The sequence below is a fragment of the Elgaria multicarinata genome, chromosome 12 (assembly GCF_023053635.1).
Source record: "Elgaria multicarinata webbii isolate HBS135686 ecotype San Diego chromosome 12, rElgMul1.1.pri, whole genome shotgun sequence".
NCBI classification, from domain to species: domain Eukaryota; kingdom Metazoa; phylum Chordata; class Lepidosauria; order Squamata; family Anguidae; genus Elgaria; species Elgaria multicarinata.
The window spans coordinates 10,469,743-10,487,818 of record NC_086182.1 but is presented as its reverse complement, the minus strand read 5'-3'; the positions used below and the strand labels follow the sequence as shown (position 1 = coordinate 10,487,818).

Here is an 18,076-nt window from a genome sequence, read left to right as displayed (position 1 = left end):
GTGCTTGGGAACATAGGAAGCTAACTTAAACTACTCGTATATACCATCTAGCCCAGTATTTTCTATACCAGGAGTGCACAACCTTTTTGGCCCCAAGGGCTCTACATCCTGTATTGGATGCCCCAGTGGCAGTACATGCATGCATATAGACACACATGTGCAGACACACACATAGGAGACATCAGAACTCCTGGGGGAGGAGTAAGTTTTAACCTTCCACTCCTAGTGATGTTAATGAACATTGCTGCTTTCAGTGTGGAAGAAGTGATCTGGGTCACTGAAGAAGGGTAGACGCAGTGACCCCTATCACTGCTTTATCGCCTCCATTAGCAGTGGTAAAGCTTTCAGGTTGCTGAGGCCTCCTCCATGCCCAGCAACCGCACCTGTGCCTACTGTTTTACTGCCAGTATTAGCAGCAGTAAAGCAGCAGCCTGTGGGAACCGCATCATTTTGTTTGTTTTTTGGTGGCATCTAAATGGCTTAGGAGACTGTCTGCAGACCATGGACCTCTAGTCTACATTGGTTGGTAGTGGCTTTCCAGCATCTCATGGAGAAGTCTTTCATATCACCTGCTACCTGAGATCCTTTTTAACTGGAGATGCAAAGGGTGGGACCTAGTGCATGTACTCTGCTACTGAGCTATGACCCTATATAACCCAGTAGTTGGATCATCTTCATAGCAGCAGTCTTCCTGACCTCTAAGGTCATAATCTGAATCTCTGCCACATGTTCCCACCTTCTGAGGTGCATGGGTGGTGACTGCATGGGTGGTGAAGGTGCCCAGCTTATTAGCCCTGCACCAAAATGGAGTCTGTTCAGTTCACTCTAAAACCGAGCTACTTCATAATAGCATCTACTCCTTCAAGTGGACCACTCTCAGAATATTGTCACTTTTGTAATAAAAATGGAGAAGCATTACAAATTTCAAGGAAGCATAATAACTTTTATGATTAAAAAATGATTTATGATTAAAAAAAAATCCCCTCTGCTTCTGCTGTAAAAATAAAACACTCTTCAGTTGTCATTACAGAATATAGTTTATTCATGGAATTTTACAAATAACTTTACAAGTCACATGACATAAGTTATGTTCTTTGTTTCAGCAAGTTTTCTTACAACACCTGAGTTATTCAAATACTGAGTTGTGGGGGGAGGAATCAACCATCTCGAAATCAGACACATTAGAAATACAAATAAAAATCAAAGCTTCCTCACAGTTTGGTCAGTTCTGGTTTCTTCCCTCTCAATCCCATTCCTGAAGGTTAAATGCTTTTGGCAGAAGAAAGAGTATCTTCTGTGTAGACCCTCTAAAATGCCATGTGCAGCAACTACAGCCTCATTCAGCTCTATCAATGTTAAGGCTGTAGTCCTATGCACACCTCCCTGGGACTAAGCCCCACTGAACTCTATGGGACTTGCTTCTGAGGAAACACACATAGGGTCAGGCTGCACATGAAATCTGTGTAGGGGTTTCATAATTACTTTTGTACTGTCCCAGTTGCCAGACAACACTGGCAGTCCTTTGACTTAAAATGAACTTAATTCAGTTCCATAACGAAAGGCGACTCAAAACTATGTAAATATAGTAGTAAACAGCTGTAACTAGCTTAGGATAGGAATCTGTATAGTTGAGGTGAAGACATTTAACAAAGGTATCAAGTTCCTACCCAGTGTAAATGCTGGATTGATATCAGAATGTAAACCTACACATACAGGTGTTGACCTGGCTAGGTCAGCATTGCAGCTACAATCTTACTGGCCAGAGACTCGCCTCCTTACTACTGTTCTGGAAAAAAAAAATGTCTGAAAGGCTAGTTTCTAAGATTCCATCATACTTCATCAATTTACTCTTAAGTCAAAGAACAAGGACCGAACAATTAATGCTGGGCTAATCAATTCTGAGCTTTTCAGGAACAAAGGATTATCTTTATTTTGGTATATTTAGTATTAACATGCCAAGGATGAGGATAATCAAAGAACCCCACTGGAAAGTCTGAATGAGGGTTTCCCAAGTTAGGCTGATTCACACATAGGTAAGATAAATAAACTAAAAAAAGGGGGTGGGTCTGTAATGAACGTAAATATACGTGTGCCTTAGAAATTATAATGGGGTGGCATTAGAAAGATCCTGGTAATTATTGAATAAAATGGAGTTAATGGTTTTTAACAACATAGGTTGGTTCAAACTAATATGACTATGCGATCAGGCAGGTCTACTGTAAAATTCTATTTTAAGCCTCTTTATTTAAAACGGCTACCAAGATCCAAACAACAGAGTAAACATTCCAATTTCTGCCATATGCAAATTGTACCTTCTAACTCTAGTAACTATATTATAGCCAATTGTGCTAGTAGAAATGAATGAATAATGAATGGCTAGTGAATACTCAACACTAGCAGCAGTCCTCTAAAGGAGACGTAGCAATTTGCAATATAACTTGTTGAGAAAACTCAAGTTGGTGCTCCCTTATTATGAAAAGGAGTGGATGCAACTACAAAGGCCTTCCCTAAAGTACTTTGTGTTTTCTACTATACTCAAAGCCTGCCTTTCCTATGGTCATTGTTTAAGGGCACATCCTGCGTATGTTTAGGCAAAATAATAATAATAATCCTACATCTCCCAGCATGCTCAGCTGGGTGGTGCATGCTGGGAGATATAGGACTTTTTGCTGCCTAAACATACATAGGATTGTGCCCTAAATGGGAGAACAGTGTTTATCAGGTGGCTACATTGAGAAGTCTCTCCAAAAGAGCCTGGTAAAGGCATTAGAATATGTCATACTTTTGAACGTTAATAGTATTCAACTGTTTTGGCCCAGTGCTTGCTTTTGGTGCTTCTAGTATCAGTACCATCTTTTCCAGCTCTACCCATGTGAGCTTTAATCCCAAGAGCTGTAAAAAAGAAAGGTGGAATCAATGCTTCTTGTCTCAGTACATTAGAACAAGCAACTGGCTAAGGATCAAAGTAGATGAGATGCCATTTACACTATTAACAATTGCATGAACTTTTTTTTTTAAGGAGTAGGCTTGAGGGACCTGATATGGGTAAGGGGAGGTATTAATTCCACCCTCGTGCTGCCAAACTGGATTGAGACCTTATGCCTGCTTTTATTTTGAAGAAAATATTCATGCAATTCCTGGTTGTCTAGTTTGGCCCTTAGAAGTTGCTTGAAAAATACTGTGGATGTCTGAACCCTCACAACTGAACTTTAAAGAGATCCGTGGGGTGCATATCCCCCAGCAGCCCAACCCCACCCTGCCTAATCTGGGTTAATGATGGCAAGAACGCTTCTGTCAACAAGTTAGAATTGCCAAGCCTAGCATAGTTAAACCATCCATTACTGGCGATGCAAAAGTTATAATCTACTCATGTATCATACCTAATGGCTGTTGATTCTTACTTTATTCCAGTCAATTGGTGTTTTACTTGAAAGGAAAGCAATTTATTCTACACCAAGGAGAGACTTGTTAGAGCCCAGGGCTAATACATTCAAAAGTCTAGAGTTTCCTATGATCCGTGGTTGAAAAGGAAGCAGCAGCCTTACAAATGGGTAAAGTGAGGAAGCGAATGCCTGTCTTCACTGAGGGCTCCTGGGCGGCTTCCATTTATTTGTGCAGGAAACATTCCTTGTGGATTCTATATCAATTAGTTATAGGGCACAGGGGAAAGAAGTGCTCCTGGTGCACCTCAGCATCAATATATCTTGGCCCTAGTGAGAGTGGGATCCAGCTCCTGTTCAATCCTCCCCATAATAGGAGAATATAAAGGAGGTGAGGCATCCCAAATCAACATGGGGGAAAGGGAGGAGAGCAAATGACATGTGCACCAGGACAGAGACATTGCCACAAGAGGGGGGCGGGGCGGAATCTGACAGAATAAGACATCACCTTACTTAGGCTGCCAAAGAAGTGGGCTTCTTTTCGTTTATACATCAGAGCAACCACAACATTCTTACAGAGAATATGTGAGGTGGAAAATTTGCTACACACTGAAGATGAAGGACTTGATATTATCAATATGATAATAGTTCAGTTCACCTAGTGACTCTGGGAAGACTCATCCTGCAGTAAACCTCCCTAAGGCAACCATCCCCCTCGCCAAATCTGGGCTTCACTTTCATAGCCTTCACATGTGTGCGAATCTTTTGAAGGAAGACAGAGGAAATTGAAAGGGAGGGCTGATCATGCCCCACAATGTCCGAGGAAAAACTGTACTCTTAAGAACGTAAGATGGAAACAGGGAACTAAAAAGTATCAAAACCCTATCCTGTAGGACAGGCATTTCTTTATTTTATATTCCAAATGGTTTGCAATTAATGCACCTGAGTAAAGAAACCCTAGGTCAATTAATCACACAAGTCTTTTTTACTCAACTTTAAAACTTTCATAAATTTGTAATATTTTAGAATCTCTCTCTCTCTCTCTCTCACACACACACACACACAGGAATGCTTTTTCCAAGAGGATGTCTATTACCCACATTTCTAGTAAGTTTTGGAATTTTAAAAAGTATTTATTTTTGGTTTGCGGCCCATTAACCTTTTAAAATCAAACAAGCCAACCAAAAACTGATGCTCACTTTTAAAACTCTAAGAAAGCGCTCCCTGCTTCCAAATCCAATGGTATATCAATTATAGCATAGAAAATTTGCTCATGTAATCCATTCACAACCCAAAAAGGATACGAGAACTCAAACACCTCTGGTTGGGGCCCTTAGAGGACAAATAGAACTGGAAGCTTTTCCTTCCTAGAGTCCATCAGAATGCGAAGGAGAAAGGGGAGAGGGATGCTGTTGCTACACTAGGACATGGTCGTTAGGCCACTTAATCCTACAGCGAGGAGTTTCGTCAGCCACTGCAGGTCAGTCAATAAGAAGTCTATGAAACAGATTGGATAAACATGCCCCTTTCTGTAATCCTTGGTGAGAAGCTGTGCTTTACACAGTCCGTACACCTGGCAGCTAGCAAGTTGCATGCCTCTATCCGAGCTGAATCTGTCCTGAGTACATGGTGAGCAGCACCATGATGGCAAATCCTGTCAGCAGTCCTGCGTTCTGGATAGCAAAGGCAATCAAGGCACTGCCGTTCCTTTCGTCTTCTTGGCTGACTTCATTCATCTCTGGGAACTTATTGGACAAGGAAAGAAATTACATTTATTCCTGTAGCAAACACAAAGCCATTTCTTCTAACACACTTGAAAGTGCAGAACACAAAGCAGGCAGGAAAATGCGGTAATTAGGTTGTCATTAGGACCAAGCACAAGCTTTATGTCTTAAATTTGAAGACATAGACCAGGGGTGGCCAACACGTGGCTCTCCAGATGTTGTTGGACTGCAATGTGCATCATCCCTCATCATTGGCTATGCTGGTAAGGGCTGATGGGAGTTGCAGTTCAATAGCATTTGGAGGGCCACATGCTGCCTACCCCTGACATGGACCCCGATCAAGAATGGGACTTAAATTAGCCACAATGAATTAGTTCAGGTGGTTTGAATTCTACTTAGACACAAGTTTAGCTGGATTGGGGTCACAAGGTCAATTAACTCTGCATATCTGATGATCTCAAAAAGAGACATCGCAGAAGATGTGGAGAGACACTTCATTAGAAAGACTGATATGATTCCAAGTCAACATGCAGTGTCACTTAATTTGCATTAGCCATAAATGCAGAGCAGTAGCAGAAGACAATTAGAGGCTCCCATGAGTGCATGCCACCTGGAGGGAAGCACCAATACATGCGGATGCATGAATGAAGTGAAAATAAAGTTGAATGGGGATAAAAGCTATGGGGGGGGGGGGAAATGAAAAGATAAAGCCCATCCCTGATGTAAGCCCCCAGGATTTCTGGTCTTTCTAGATATCCGTACTGTTCTCGTTTTCCTTTCATCATCATCATGAGGGCTAGAAACACAGATTTTGTTTTCAATATGATTTATTTTTTTAGCAAAGCCAAATTCAGCCATATTGCTCAGGGACGATTCAAGATCCCTTTGACTGGGAAGGCTTCAACCCAGCACTTACTGTATCTACCTACTACTTACCATATCAGCCAGTGCAATGTAGAGAAACATTCCGCCAGCTAGAGCAAAGATCCAGTTGGCGGAGAAGTGGCTGCCAGCCAATATCCCAAAAGCTAGCCCCAGGTAGCAGCAGCATGCTGAGATGAAATTGAAGAAGAGCGCTTGCTGGATTGTCATCCCAGCATTCAGCAGAATGACAAAGTCACCTGCAAGACGAAAGGCAATGCAAAAGTAGTTAAAACCGAGAGAGCACACCATGTCGGTAGAATCAATGTTTAAGCCAATTTCTGCTGAATAAACATCTCAGACAGCATTTTTAAAAATATAACCTGTTTATATTGGAATGTATTGTATATTACTGATATACTTTCCTCCTTGTGTCTGTGTGTGCTATGACCAACATTTTTGGTTAAACAATGAAACTTTGATGATGACATTTGATATAAAATATATTCTATACATGCTAACATTCACTAGAGCACTTCTTCAGCCCCTATCATGCACGCAGAACAAACATTAAAGAAAGGGGAGATACCTCAAAAGTAAATTGAGTAAATGTTACTCAGGGTCCCCTTTGGGTTCAGATGCTGGGATAAAAGGGCTTATAAAGAAGCCACGGAATGGAATGGGAGAAAAACTTTGGTTCACAAACAGACCTGTCTTGCTTTAAGGGCAGAAAGTTTTTGCAGCTTTGAGTCAGACAGATATGCTGACGAAGTGGTGGTCAAGCCACGGAATAATGGACCAGTATGAGAAAAAGTTATGATCTTTGTTACTTCCTGAAGCTGGCAGCTCTATGAGCCTGGAGAGTTCTCATGTACCCTGATAAGTCCTAGGGTAAAATCAGCTGTCTAAAACAATGGAAAACTGTCCCTGCAGGTTTCTGCCTGCAAACATGTTGCTCACCAATACAGGATGGAAATTTCTAGTTAGCAAGTAGGGAAAAGGGCCAATCAAAGAGCAGAACAATTGGGGGTTATCAGGGGATCAAAAAGCAACTGTACCCTGTTTGAGGAATTCACACCCACCCCACACACACATTCCTTGCTTGGCCTTTTTTGTTCAATTCTGGGCTTTGTTAGTAGATTTTGCTTTGGCCTGTTTTTTTACTTCTCTCAAAAGAAGGATCCTCCCCTTTTCCGAATATGTCTTATTCCTGGCTTTGACACTATTTTGGGCCATTCTTCCACCCCCACGCCAGTATTTTGAGCTGCTCCTGAGCAGGATGGTTTGGTGCCCCCCCCCCTTCATTTTACTTCACCACTGGTCCTGAATTGGTGAACAACATGTTTGTGGGCAGAAATCTGCAGGGACAATTTCCCATTGTTTCTTCACTTTCTACATGGATTGCTTTTCCTATCCGGACATTTCTGGGTCTTACACCTTGGACTCTGGGAGAGCTGTCCTCTAATCTACATATGGGTCCACAAAGTCTGTTCTTCAGATCTCTGATTGGGACAGGTAGCTGTAATATTCCTTTTCCCTAAAGGTTTGGACTATGGTGCTCTATAGCTGGAAGCTTTAAGAATTGCATTTAACTAGTCTGGACTGGTGGGAATTTGAGAGCTAAGTAACATTCCAAACTGCTGCTAGTTTGGCCTATGATAGAGTTTTCCTAATAATGTTTTTCTGATAGATATCAGCAAGAGTTAAACTGTAGTTTACTTTGCCTGATATAATACTTGCATGTAAGTCACACCACTTTGTGGTTCATGATTACAGTCGTAATTTCTCTGTAATCATTACATGTTCCACATTTGAGTTCTGCATGTGATGCTCTTTCGCATTTGCTTTTCTCTATAAGATATGCACATCTTAGTACGTCCCGTGTGGCCTGTTTTCATTTGTTCAACCAGTTGAAGGGCATTCACGGTTTCCCTGCTTAAGTTTTAAAATATATTTTCAAGTATATTGAACTTTTAAATAGCCTTGGGTCAGCTCTGGTTAGAATAGGTCAGAAACTTCTTTAGCCTTATTTAAATACTTTGCGTGTCGGCTAAAAGCAGCAACAGCTTACTCTCCTTTCTGCCTCAGCTCTTAGTTTGCTTGCCCCTTAAAAGACTGCTTCACAGTGGGCCAGAGTTACATCAAAGTACCTTCTAATACCACCACAAATCACTAGGGCCTACAAGAGACATGAGATGCCTGCATGTACTATTCATTTTCTCAGCACTCAGATGGAGAAAAGGTAAGGGTTCTAGAGTGCTGATCATGTTATGTGATACAGTGTGGCGTAGTGGCTAAGGTGTTGGACTGGAAGTTGGGAGATCCAGGTTCTAGTCCCCACTCAGCCATGGAAACCCACTGGGTAACTTTGGGCCAGTCACAGACTCTCAGCCCAACCTACCTCACAGGGTTGTTGTTTTGAGAATAAAATGGAGAGGAGGAGGATTATGTACGCCGCCTTGGGTTCCTTGGAGGAAAAAATGCGGGATATAAATGTAATAAATAAATAAATAATAAAATACAGGATCTGCACCCCAGCATCATTTACTATCATGCAGCGCTTTGTTCAAGCTCCCCACCCTTGCCCCCAAATATATGCAGGTTGCTTACCTGTAACTGTAGTTCTTCGAGTGGTCATCTATGCATTCACACATATGGGCTTTGCGCCTGCGCAGAGACCGAACCGGAACTTTCTATAGCTTAGGGAAACGTTTTTGGCGGGAACCCCTCCCCCACGCTACCGCGCATGTCCATGGGGTTCCCGCCCTTACCTCAGTTTACAGGAGTCCGACATTGTGCCCCCATAAACATGAGTGTAAATTAATAAAGTAAGATTACACACCTAACTGCATCATTTGTAAGTCTCACACCACCAAGTGGGATGGTGGGTGGGTTGTGTGAATGCATAGATGACCACTCGAAGAACTACAGTTACAGGTAAGCAACCTGCATTTCTTCATCGTGGTCTCTATGCATCACACATATGGGCGAGTAGCAAGCTGACATACCTTGGAGGTGGGTTGGTGCCTCATCTCAGGATTTCTGACAGCACTGTCCTCCCGAATGAGCAATCTTGTCTCGCACGGGTGTCCAAACTGTAGTGTTTAATAAACGTGGATGGAGTGGACCACGTTGCAGCTCTACAAACATCTGTTAAGGGAACACCTCTGCTGAACGCAACAGATGTTGCGATGGCTCTAGTAGAATGAGCTGTTACAGGCCTTAAAAGGTCTAGTTTAGAGATAGAGTAGGCAAGTTCAATTGTCTCTACAGTCCAGCATGACAATCGCTGGCATGAAACAGGGAGTCCCTTAGAAGGCTCCCCATAGCAAACAAACAATTGATTTGTTTTCCTAAAACTCTCTGTCCTAGCCTTGTAAAAAGCAAGAGCTCTCCTTACATCAAGTGTATGTAATGAAGATTAAACAGGTGTTGCAGGATTCGGGAAGAAGGCTGGTAGAGTGATGTGTTGGGACAGATGAAAGGTTGACACCACCTTAGGCAGGAAGGCCGGGTCTGTGCGTAGCACAACCTTGTCCTTGTGAAAGATAGTGTAAGGAGCATCTATCCTGAGAGCTCTAAGCTCACTTGCACGTCTAGCCGATGTGATGGCCACTAAGAAGGCAGTCTTGAATGTCAAAAGCCTAAAGTCTGTTGAGGCCATGGGCTCGAAGGGTTTCCCTGTCAGCTATTGTAATACAACTGACAGGCTCCATGATGGAACAATACACTTTACTGTCGGTATCGTATTCTTAAGTCCCTTTAGGAATTTTCTGGCTGTTGGATGTGTAAAGGGTGAAAAACCATCCATGCCGCGATGATAGGCCGTAATAGCAGCTAAGTGGACTCTGATCGAAGTGAGTTTGAGTCCCTGCTGATAAAGTGTCAATAAGTATTGAAGAATCAGTGATATACGGCAAGATTCCGATGGTTGATTATTTTCTAAGGCAAACTTTTGGAATCTTTGCCACTTCGTCATGCAAGACTTTCTTGTTGAAGGCTTTAGTGAAGCCAACAATATATGGTCTACAGTCAAATTTTCGATACGAGGGGAGGAGTGGATGAGATTCTCCATGCCGTCATCTTGAGGGTTGACAGATTTGCGTGTCGAACTCTGCCCTGATGTCGAGACAGGAGCGTCGATATCGACGGGAGTCTGATGTAATTCGCGTTCGACAATCGAAGGGCGTGGGAGAACCACGTCTGTCGAGGCCACCACGGTGTGATGAGGATGCAATCCGACCTGTCCGTCTGGATCTTGGCTAGTACCTTCGTTAACAGTGGAAAAGGTGGGAAGATGTAAAGAAGATTTCCTTTCCAAGTTCTGGTGAAAGCGTCTCCTAGAGAGTGCTTTCCTCTTCCTGCTCTGCTGCAGAACCTGGAACAAGCTGCGTTTTCTTCGGTAGCGAAGACATCGACAGCAGGGCGGCCCCAGTACCGAAAGAGATCGTCCCTGACTTCGGTATCGAGCTCCCATTCGTGGTCGACGTGGAAGGACCTGCTGAGGGAATCTGCAATGGTGTTGTCCTTCCCTGCTACATGGATCGCAGTCAGGTAAGTATTTCTCTTTATGCACCAGTTCCAAATCCTGAGTGCCGATCAGTTCAGAGGGTGCGATCTTGTTCCACCCTGTCTGTTGATGTATGCCACTACGGTGGTGTTGTCCGTCGCGATCAGGACGTTCCGGCCTTCGATAATTTGTGCGAAGGTCTTTATTGCATTCTCCACCGCTAAAAGTTCTAGGTGGTTGATATGATGTTCCCTCTGAGAAGGAGGCCAGCGGCCTTGAGCCGTGAGAGAGTCGCAGTGTGCTCCCCATCCAGTCAACGATGCATCCGTCGTGATCGTTACCGAAGGAGTTTCTTGTCGGAACAGAACCCCTTCTTGGAGAGTCGCCATCGAAAACCACCATTTCAGGGATGCTCTTACTTGCCTCGGAATAGACAGGTAGGTTCGTCGGGCATCGCATCGAAGATCGAACGTTCTTAAGAACCAGCCTTGCAAGATCCTCATTCTGAGTCTTGCAAACCTGATGACTGTGGTAGTCGCTGCCATTAAACCTAATAGCCTCTGGATCGTCCATGCCGAAACCTTTCGCCGGCTTTCGGTACCGATGGCTAAATCCTGAAGAGTGTTTGCTCTGGTCGAAGGCAGGTATGCTCTTCCTTCTCGAGACGATAGGGTTACCCCTATAAAGTCCAGCTTCTGATGTGGGGTCAAGATGGATTTCTCCTCGTTGACCCATAGACCTAGCGAGCCCAACAGATTGAGGGTGGTTAATATGTCCTTCTGGAACGTGGAACTGCTGTCCGCTACCAGAAGCCAATCGTCTAAGTATGGGTATACATAAATTCCTTTTTGTCTTAGGTGGGCGCACACCACTGCCATCACCTTTGTGAAGACCCTCGGTGCCGTGGCAAGCCCGAAGGGAAGAACGGCGAACTGGAACTGGGACGCATCGATTGAGAATCGAAGGTAAGCTTGATGTGACTTCCTGATGGAGATATGGAAGTACGCATCCTTCAGATCCACCACAGCGAACCAAACTCCCTTGTGTAGGAGTTGCAGAATAGAAGTAACCGTTGTCATACGGAACTTTTTCGGGGTAATGTACTTGTTTAATTGCCTTAAGTCCATGATCGGTCGAAGACCTCCATCTTTCTTCGGGACCGTGAAGTAGCGCGAGAAAAACCCCGGTTGGCTTCCTCTGTGGGTACAGGAGAGATGGCTCCCTTCGCGAGTAAAGTCTCTACCTCGAGAAGCAGAGGAGGGGATGGCGCTGTTACTTTCACCCCCGAAGGAGGGAGGACATCGAGCTCGATGGCATACCCCGACTTGATGATAGTGAGCACCCAGGAGTCCGATGTTATTGACTCCCATTGTTGGTAAAACGATGCTAGGCGGTTCGCAAAGGGAGGTGGATCTGGGACGGAGGAGTCAAACCCGCTGCTTCTTGCTAAAATCGGGCTGACGCTTGTCCTGCTGGAAACGGCTTTGGTATGGCCGCTTTCTTTGGAGCTGCTGCTGTTGGTGTCTAGGCTGTCCTTGATAATGAGGACGCTGTTGCTGTTGTTGAACAGGTGGCCTCGTCCACCTTCTCAGCTTGTATTGCCCAGAGGGAGCAGAAAAACCCATTTTCTTCGCTGTTGTGCGAGCCTTGTAGATGGAATCTAAGGTCTCGTCCATTTTGCTGTTAAACAAGCCCTCGCCATCGAAGGGCATGTTTTCAATCCTGGACTTGGTCTCGTATGGGAGATTAGCCGATCTCAGCCAGGCATGTCTTCTCAAAGATATGGCCCCCATCATATTCTTTGAGTGGCAGTCGACTTGATGTCTAGCGGTCGATAGCTGCTGCTTTGCTATAGCGGAAGCTTCCGCCTGAAAAACTCTCGCCAACTCTCTCTTGTCCTCTGGGAGATAGTCACATAGTGACCCCACTTTCTCCCAGAGGAAGAGTTGATATCGGGCCATAGTTGCCTGGTAGGTCGAGGCCCTAATACCAAGGGAGGCTGAGGAGTAAATCCTCCTGCCTGTAAGGTCTAACTTCCTGCCCTCTTTATCCACGGGGGCAGAATGGGCTTTTTGTGACTGACCTTGAGCTCTCCACAACAATAGAGTTGGGTTTTGGGTGCTGGGCTAAAAATCCTGCATCCCCTTCCTGAACTCGATAGAGGGTTTCTATCCTCCTTGATGAAGCTTGCATGACGGCCGGAGTCTTCCATGACAGCTGTGCTGTCTGTTTTAGAGCAGGAGGAAGAGGAATAGCAATTGCCGAATTAGTTTTAGCATGAAAAACATCATATATGGGATCGTCCACAGGTTCATCTGTTTGCTGAATGTCCAATCCAAGTGCTTGGGCCATCCTGAACATATGATCAGAGAATCTGACCATATCGTCCGAAGGTGATGAAGGGTCTTGGTCGTGAACAGCATCGTCTGGTGACGGTATCGACGGTGTAGCGGACAGTCCAGATTCGGAGTCTGAAGGATAATTATCCTCGGGTAAGGATAAAGTAACCAGTTGTAGTTGGTGTTGTTCTTGCTGCATCGGTACCGTGGCGGTCGCAGCGGCCAGTATCGAAGAAGAGCTATGGCGTCGATGAGTCGACACCTGGGACATTTGGTGAACCGAAGGTGGCGCCAGCAGCAGTTGGCAGACCCTCGATGTTGGTGGAGGCTGAGCATAATACACTTCAGGTGGATATTGGTAGCCATGATCATCCTGAAAATATCTTTGTGGTCGGTAGCGATCCCAATCATAACAGTCTTGTCTGGAATGGGGTTCAAAGTACTGGGAAGCCCTGTCCCATTCACGCCTCGGTGTACGTCTCGGCGAAGGTGGTAGAGGAATAATTTCCTGAGCCTCTTGAGGCCTTACAGGCTCTCGAAATGAGGCAGCGGAGGCCGAGTCGCGTAGCTCACCCTCCGATAGGCTGGGAGGGTGTGTCGGTAGCGTCGTTATCGGTACCGACTGAGATCTCAGCGTCGAATGAGGCCTCGGTACCGAAGCGGTCGGTATGGTAGGAGGAGTTGACTGCCTCCGAGGCGGCTGGGACGGTTGGGAAGAGCCAAGAGAGGGTTTTTCCGCATCCTCCTCCTCCTCCTTCTTCTTCTTCTTCTCCTCCATTTCGGAGGAAGACTTGGGAGTCCGGGCCTTTTTTGCGATTTTCTTGGCCGTGGAGCTCGCCAATGACCGACCAGGCGTTAGGGGTATCAGTGCCCTATTAGTCGCTCTGGCTTGCTCGCACACCTCGGTGCTACGGTCAACAACGGACTTATTTGATTCCGTTTTGTCCATTTTCGCTGTATCTGTGGCCCTGAGGGCTTTTTCCCACAGGATGGCGCGAAGGCGGTTGGCTCTATTCTTCCTGGCTTGTTTGGTAAATGCCATACAATGGTGGCAGGTCTCTACTTTGTGGCCTTCGCCCAGGCAAAGAACACACAGGGAGTGTCCGTCGGTAGGAGGGAGCTTAGCTCCACATTTAACACATTTACGGAAAGGGGCCTTCACTGCCATGCGGCTCAGGCACCGCGACCAAAGTCGCTAAGAGAAATCTATCTACTACAATTTTATATAGATAGATAGATAGATAAGAAGAAAAAGGAAGAATATGAGCGAAAGTAGAAGAAAGATGAAGAGTAAAAGGTTTAACGAGAAAATATTAGAGAGAAACGCTATGAGGTTGGTTCTACAGGTCTAGGCACAATGGCGGACGACAAAGAACTGAGGTAAGGGCAGGAACCCCATGGACATGCGCGGTAGCGTGGGGGAGGGGTTCCCGCCAAAAACGTTTCCCTAAGCTATAGAAGGTTCCGGTTCGGTCTCTGTGCAGGCGCAAAGCCCATATGTGTGATGCATAGAGACCACGATGAAGAACTGCCCCACACAGTTTGGCCCAGAGTAGTATATTGTTTCAGGTAATATTATTTTGAGAAGCACTAACTGGAGCAAACCTCTCTCCTGACCTGTCTGCTGTTTTCCAACACATGTTTCATCATCTGTCCCTTTTATTTCCCCCCCTGTGACTTACATACTTGTATATTAAGCTAATTATTTGAGGGGCTTTTATTCCCCCTCAAGTTTACGTGTCCATCATAGGCACCATGCAAGATACAGTAACTTGTAGAAGTCTCTCTGTTGGAATGACTACTTTGCAAGTCACCTACTTGAAACATTCCACAGCTGAGACAATTTTATTTTATTTATTGCATTTCTATACTGCCCAATAGCTGAAGCTCTCTGAGTGATTCACTTCCTATAAATTTTACCACGTTGAGAGCTTGCTGACTTTCAGTTCAACCCTCAGAAGAAGCAGCTTCATGTTTGCACACCTTCACTGGCAACTTTTCAGCATGACTCACTCAGTATCATTCTTAAAAAGAACATACTGACTGGGTTCGCACAACATGCCAACTGATGATGATTTATTTTTTGGAACAACCCATGCGTGTTGTCTGTGGGATGTTCCCCCACCCCACCCACCCAGTAGGTTTTTTCTCCCAAATAAGCCACCCTGAGGACCTATGCTCTGTAGTAAGGGTTATTTTACCTATGGTAGGTTAGCGTGTTGTCTGTCGTGCAGGATGGGTTATGGAGAGCACCTACAGAACTGTTCGGCAAGACTGGACAAAAATGCTGCTGCCACTCTGCTCCTCTCAAACGATCTCTATTCCTGCCGCAAAGGAAGCTGGGATACCTGCCCAGCTGGGCAAGAGGACTACAGAAGGAGGAGGGGCAAGGGTGTGTGTGAAATAAACTACTCTATGTATCTTGTTTGCCTGATTGTCTAATGGGAGCACAGTAGGTGGTTTCCATAATCACCTACCCAGAATAACTTGCCACCCACCATGGGTTAGTGTGAGTGTGAACCCAGCCACTTGCCTTTTCAGCCCAGACTTGTAAAACCAAATGTATGCTTCCGCTCCAATAACTAACATTTTGTGATTAGCTTTCTATAGCCTTCAAGGTTCTGGGCTCAGATCACAAGCATCTTGCTTCCCACAGTGGCCAACCAGCTGCTTTGAGGTACCGTGCAAGTAAGGCTTCAGGACTATTGGTATCTTTCCTCCTGCTGCCACCCAGCAACTGGTTTTAAATAATACACTGCCTCAGAACACATGGGATTTTGCGTACAGGTAGCACAACTAATAGCCCTAATCATATGTAATGTGGTTTGTGAGCTGCCTGGTTGTTGCCACTTGGATCCTCCCACTTGCAGGAATGGTTAAATTAACCAGAAACTAACCAGGAAGTAAGAGCTGAACAGGAACTTCTGGTGTGCTGCTCTCCTAAAAAGCCAGAACCTGAAGCCAGGTTTGTAGTTGTTTTTCAGTTCTTTGTTTCCAGGAGTCTTGGTTCAGACATAACACTAAGTTTTGGCTACCTGGTTAGTTTCTAGTTACTTTAACTTCTTCCACTGACAGAAGGAAGCAAGCAGGAAGCATAAATGAGAATGCTGCTCTGGATCAAAAAGCCAGGATTCTCTTGAGTTGTGGCCTATTTTTATGTCCAAATGCAGCCATAAATTACCTTCCACGAATTTGTCTAATCCCTTTTTAAGCCATCTCAGCTAGCGGCCATCACTATACCTTGTGGTAGTAAATTCCATAGATTAATTGTACATTGTGCAAAGTGGTGCTTCTTTTAGCAGAAGATTAAAGCCTACCAAATCAATTTCACTAAATAATCCCAGGTAAGAAATTTTTCTTTATCCACTTCAATGCACAATTTTATAAACTTCTCTTTTTTCTAAGCTAAAAGACCCTATTTATTTATTTATTTATTTAATTACATTTATATACCGCCCCACAGCCGAAGCTCTCTGGGCGGTTTACAACATTTAAAAATAGTAAACATTAAAAGTATACAATTAAAAAACACACACACACACACACACACAAACACAAAAAACAGTATAAAAACAACAGTATCCATTTAAAAACAACAATTGTGGGGTCCATTAAAAACAAACTTAAAAACAAACCCTAAAGGTTTTAGCCTTTCCTTGCAAGGAAGATGTTCCCACCCCTGATCATTTTGGTTGTCCCTTTATTTGCACATTAATAAGGACCCCACATAGGCCCATGGACCTCAAGGGGATGTCACTAAACACGAAGGAACCGCTGGGCTACGCTGACCTCAGGGGAATGTCTAGATAGCACACTCAATGTTATTCCCCTCTCCCCAGTCCTACTGCATAGCTTAAGGAGCACATACCTAGCTCATGGGGGAATTCTTCACAGAGAATGGCTACAGAGGTGCTGATGCCTTGAAAGACGGAGACAGTGAAGGAGGCCCCAATGGCCAAACCGTCAATGAAATTGTGAAGGCCATCGCTCAGGGTGATCATCCAGGCCAGGGTGCCAATGTCAGAGTAACGTACGCCTTTTAGCCAGTAACATGTGCTTTGAGAAGCTTGGAGATCCTGAAAAGGCATTATTGAAAGGAACACATCAGGCAGCAGCTCAGTACTTGAAACAAGAGCTCTCTCATCACTCTACTACTCAGTTTATGTAGGTGAACCAACGTTCTTGTTTGAACTTGCATCACATAGGTGCATATTGCCACTTGTACAGTATGGCTTGCCCATTTGTTACAACAGGAGATACTTAGGCACGCACAATTGTGTGAGATGTCACAGTGTGTGGGGTCAGAAGCAGAGAGAGGAAATTAAAGTATCCCGCTCTAGTGCCCTAGCCAACGAACATGAAACATAAACAGACTTCCAAATGCATCTAACCTGACCTCTCCTCCCTATCTAAGCTACCTGGAAGCAGAGTTTGCTTGACAATTCTATGGCATAAGATTTCCAGTGATTCTCACTACTGTGCCAGTGCATCACTGTAAACCAGATGTCTATAAATTGTGCTTATATTGTATTGCTTCTGCAGTAATATGCTGTCAAAGCACAGATTATAAATGTAACTATTATCTTCTCCTCTCACACTAAGCTACTGAGGCCCAGATGTGATCCTCCCAATCCTCTGGCCATAGTTTAGGAGAGAAGGATCATGCCATAGGTTACCTCCCCATCCTCTCTTGTGTATAAGTTCCCCCCTTCCTTTCTGTGGTTCTTAATCAGAGATTGCAGACTCAGTTGAAATCCTAGTTTCAAAACCATAGAGATGCAACACTACTCCATGGTTCAAAGTGGGAAATTTGCGTAGGACAGATGAGAAAGCAAAGACATGAGTCTGCAGCACACTCCCAATCTCCTAACCATGGTGAAGAAAGCAAGAAAGTTATGTCTGCATGGGACAAATGAATGAGGTAGCCCATGGGTCCTACCATCCTTTTCCAGCAAAAGCAGACTAAGACTAGTGATGTGCAAGCTTACCCTAAATGAATTCATTATTTCCCCTGAAAGTAACAAATTCATCCATGTGAGCTTGGACAAGAATTCTCCTTTAATATGAAATCTCGTTCTGCGTATATGAGTTTTTGCATATGCGCAGTATCAAGGAGCCTCTTGGAAGCTTTTGTTCATAATCAAGTAGTGCAGCATGCCATAATGTATCACCACATTATGTGGCTCCAAGGCACCAAAGCTCGCAAGCAATTGGATTCTGAATACATCAATCCAGGCCCACTACAAAGGCGAGCATTACGAA

At 44.5% G+C, this 18,076-nt stretch overlaps 1 protein-coding gene across 6 annotated transcripts in view; it reads right to left on the bottom strand.

Moving 5' to 3' along the window:
* Positions 1-1,032: 1,032 nt before the first annotated feature.
* The window catches only part of SLC39A14 (solute carrier family 39 member 14), a 50,919-nt gene continuing 33,875 nt past the window's right edge, over positions 1,033-18,076 (bottom strand). For all 6 annotated transcript variants that reach the window (XM_063138937.1, XM_063138938.1, XM_063138935.1 and 3 more), the window contains 3 exons: positions 16,683-16,890; positions 6,041-6,225; positions 1,033-5,125 (listed from right to left, as the gene is read on the bottom strand). In XM_063138937.1, coding sequence (XP_062995007.1) covers positions 4,979-5,125; positions 6,041-6,225; positions 16,683-16,890 — 540 coding nt within the window. In that variant the 3' untranslated portion in view covers positions 1,033-4,978. The remainder of the gene's footprint in view (positions 5,126-6,040; positions 6,226-16,682; positions 16,891-18,076) is intronic.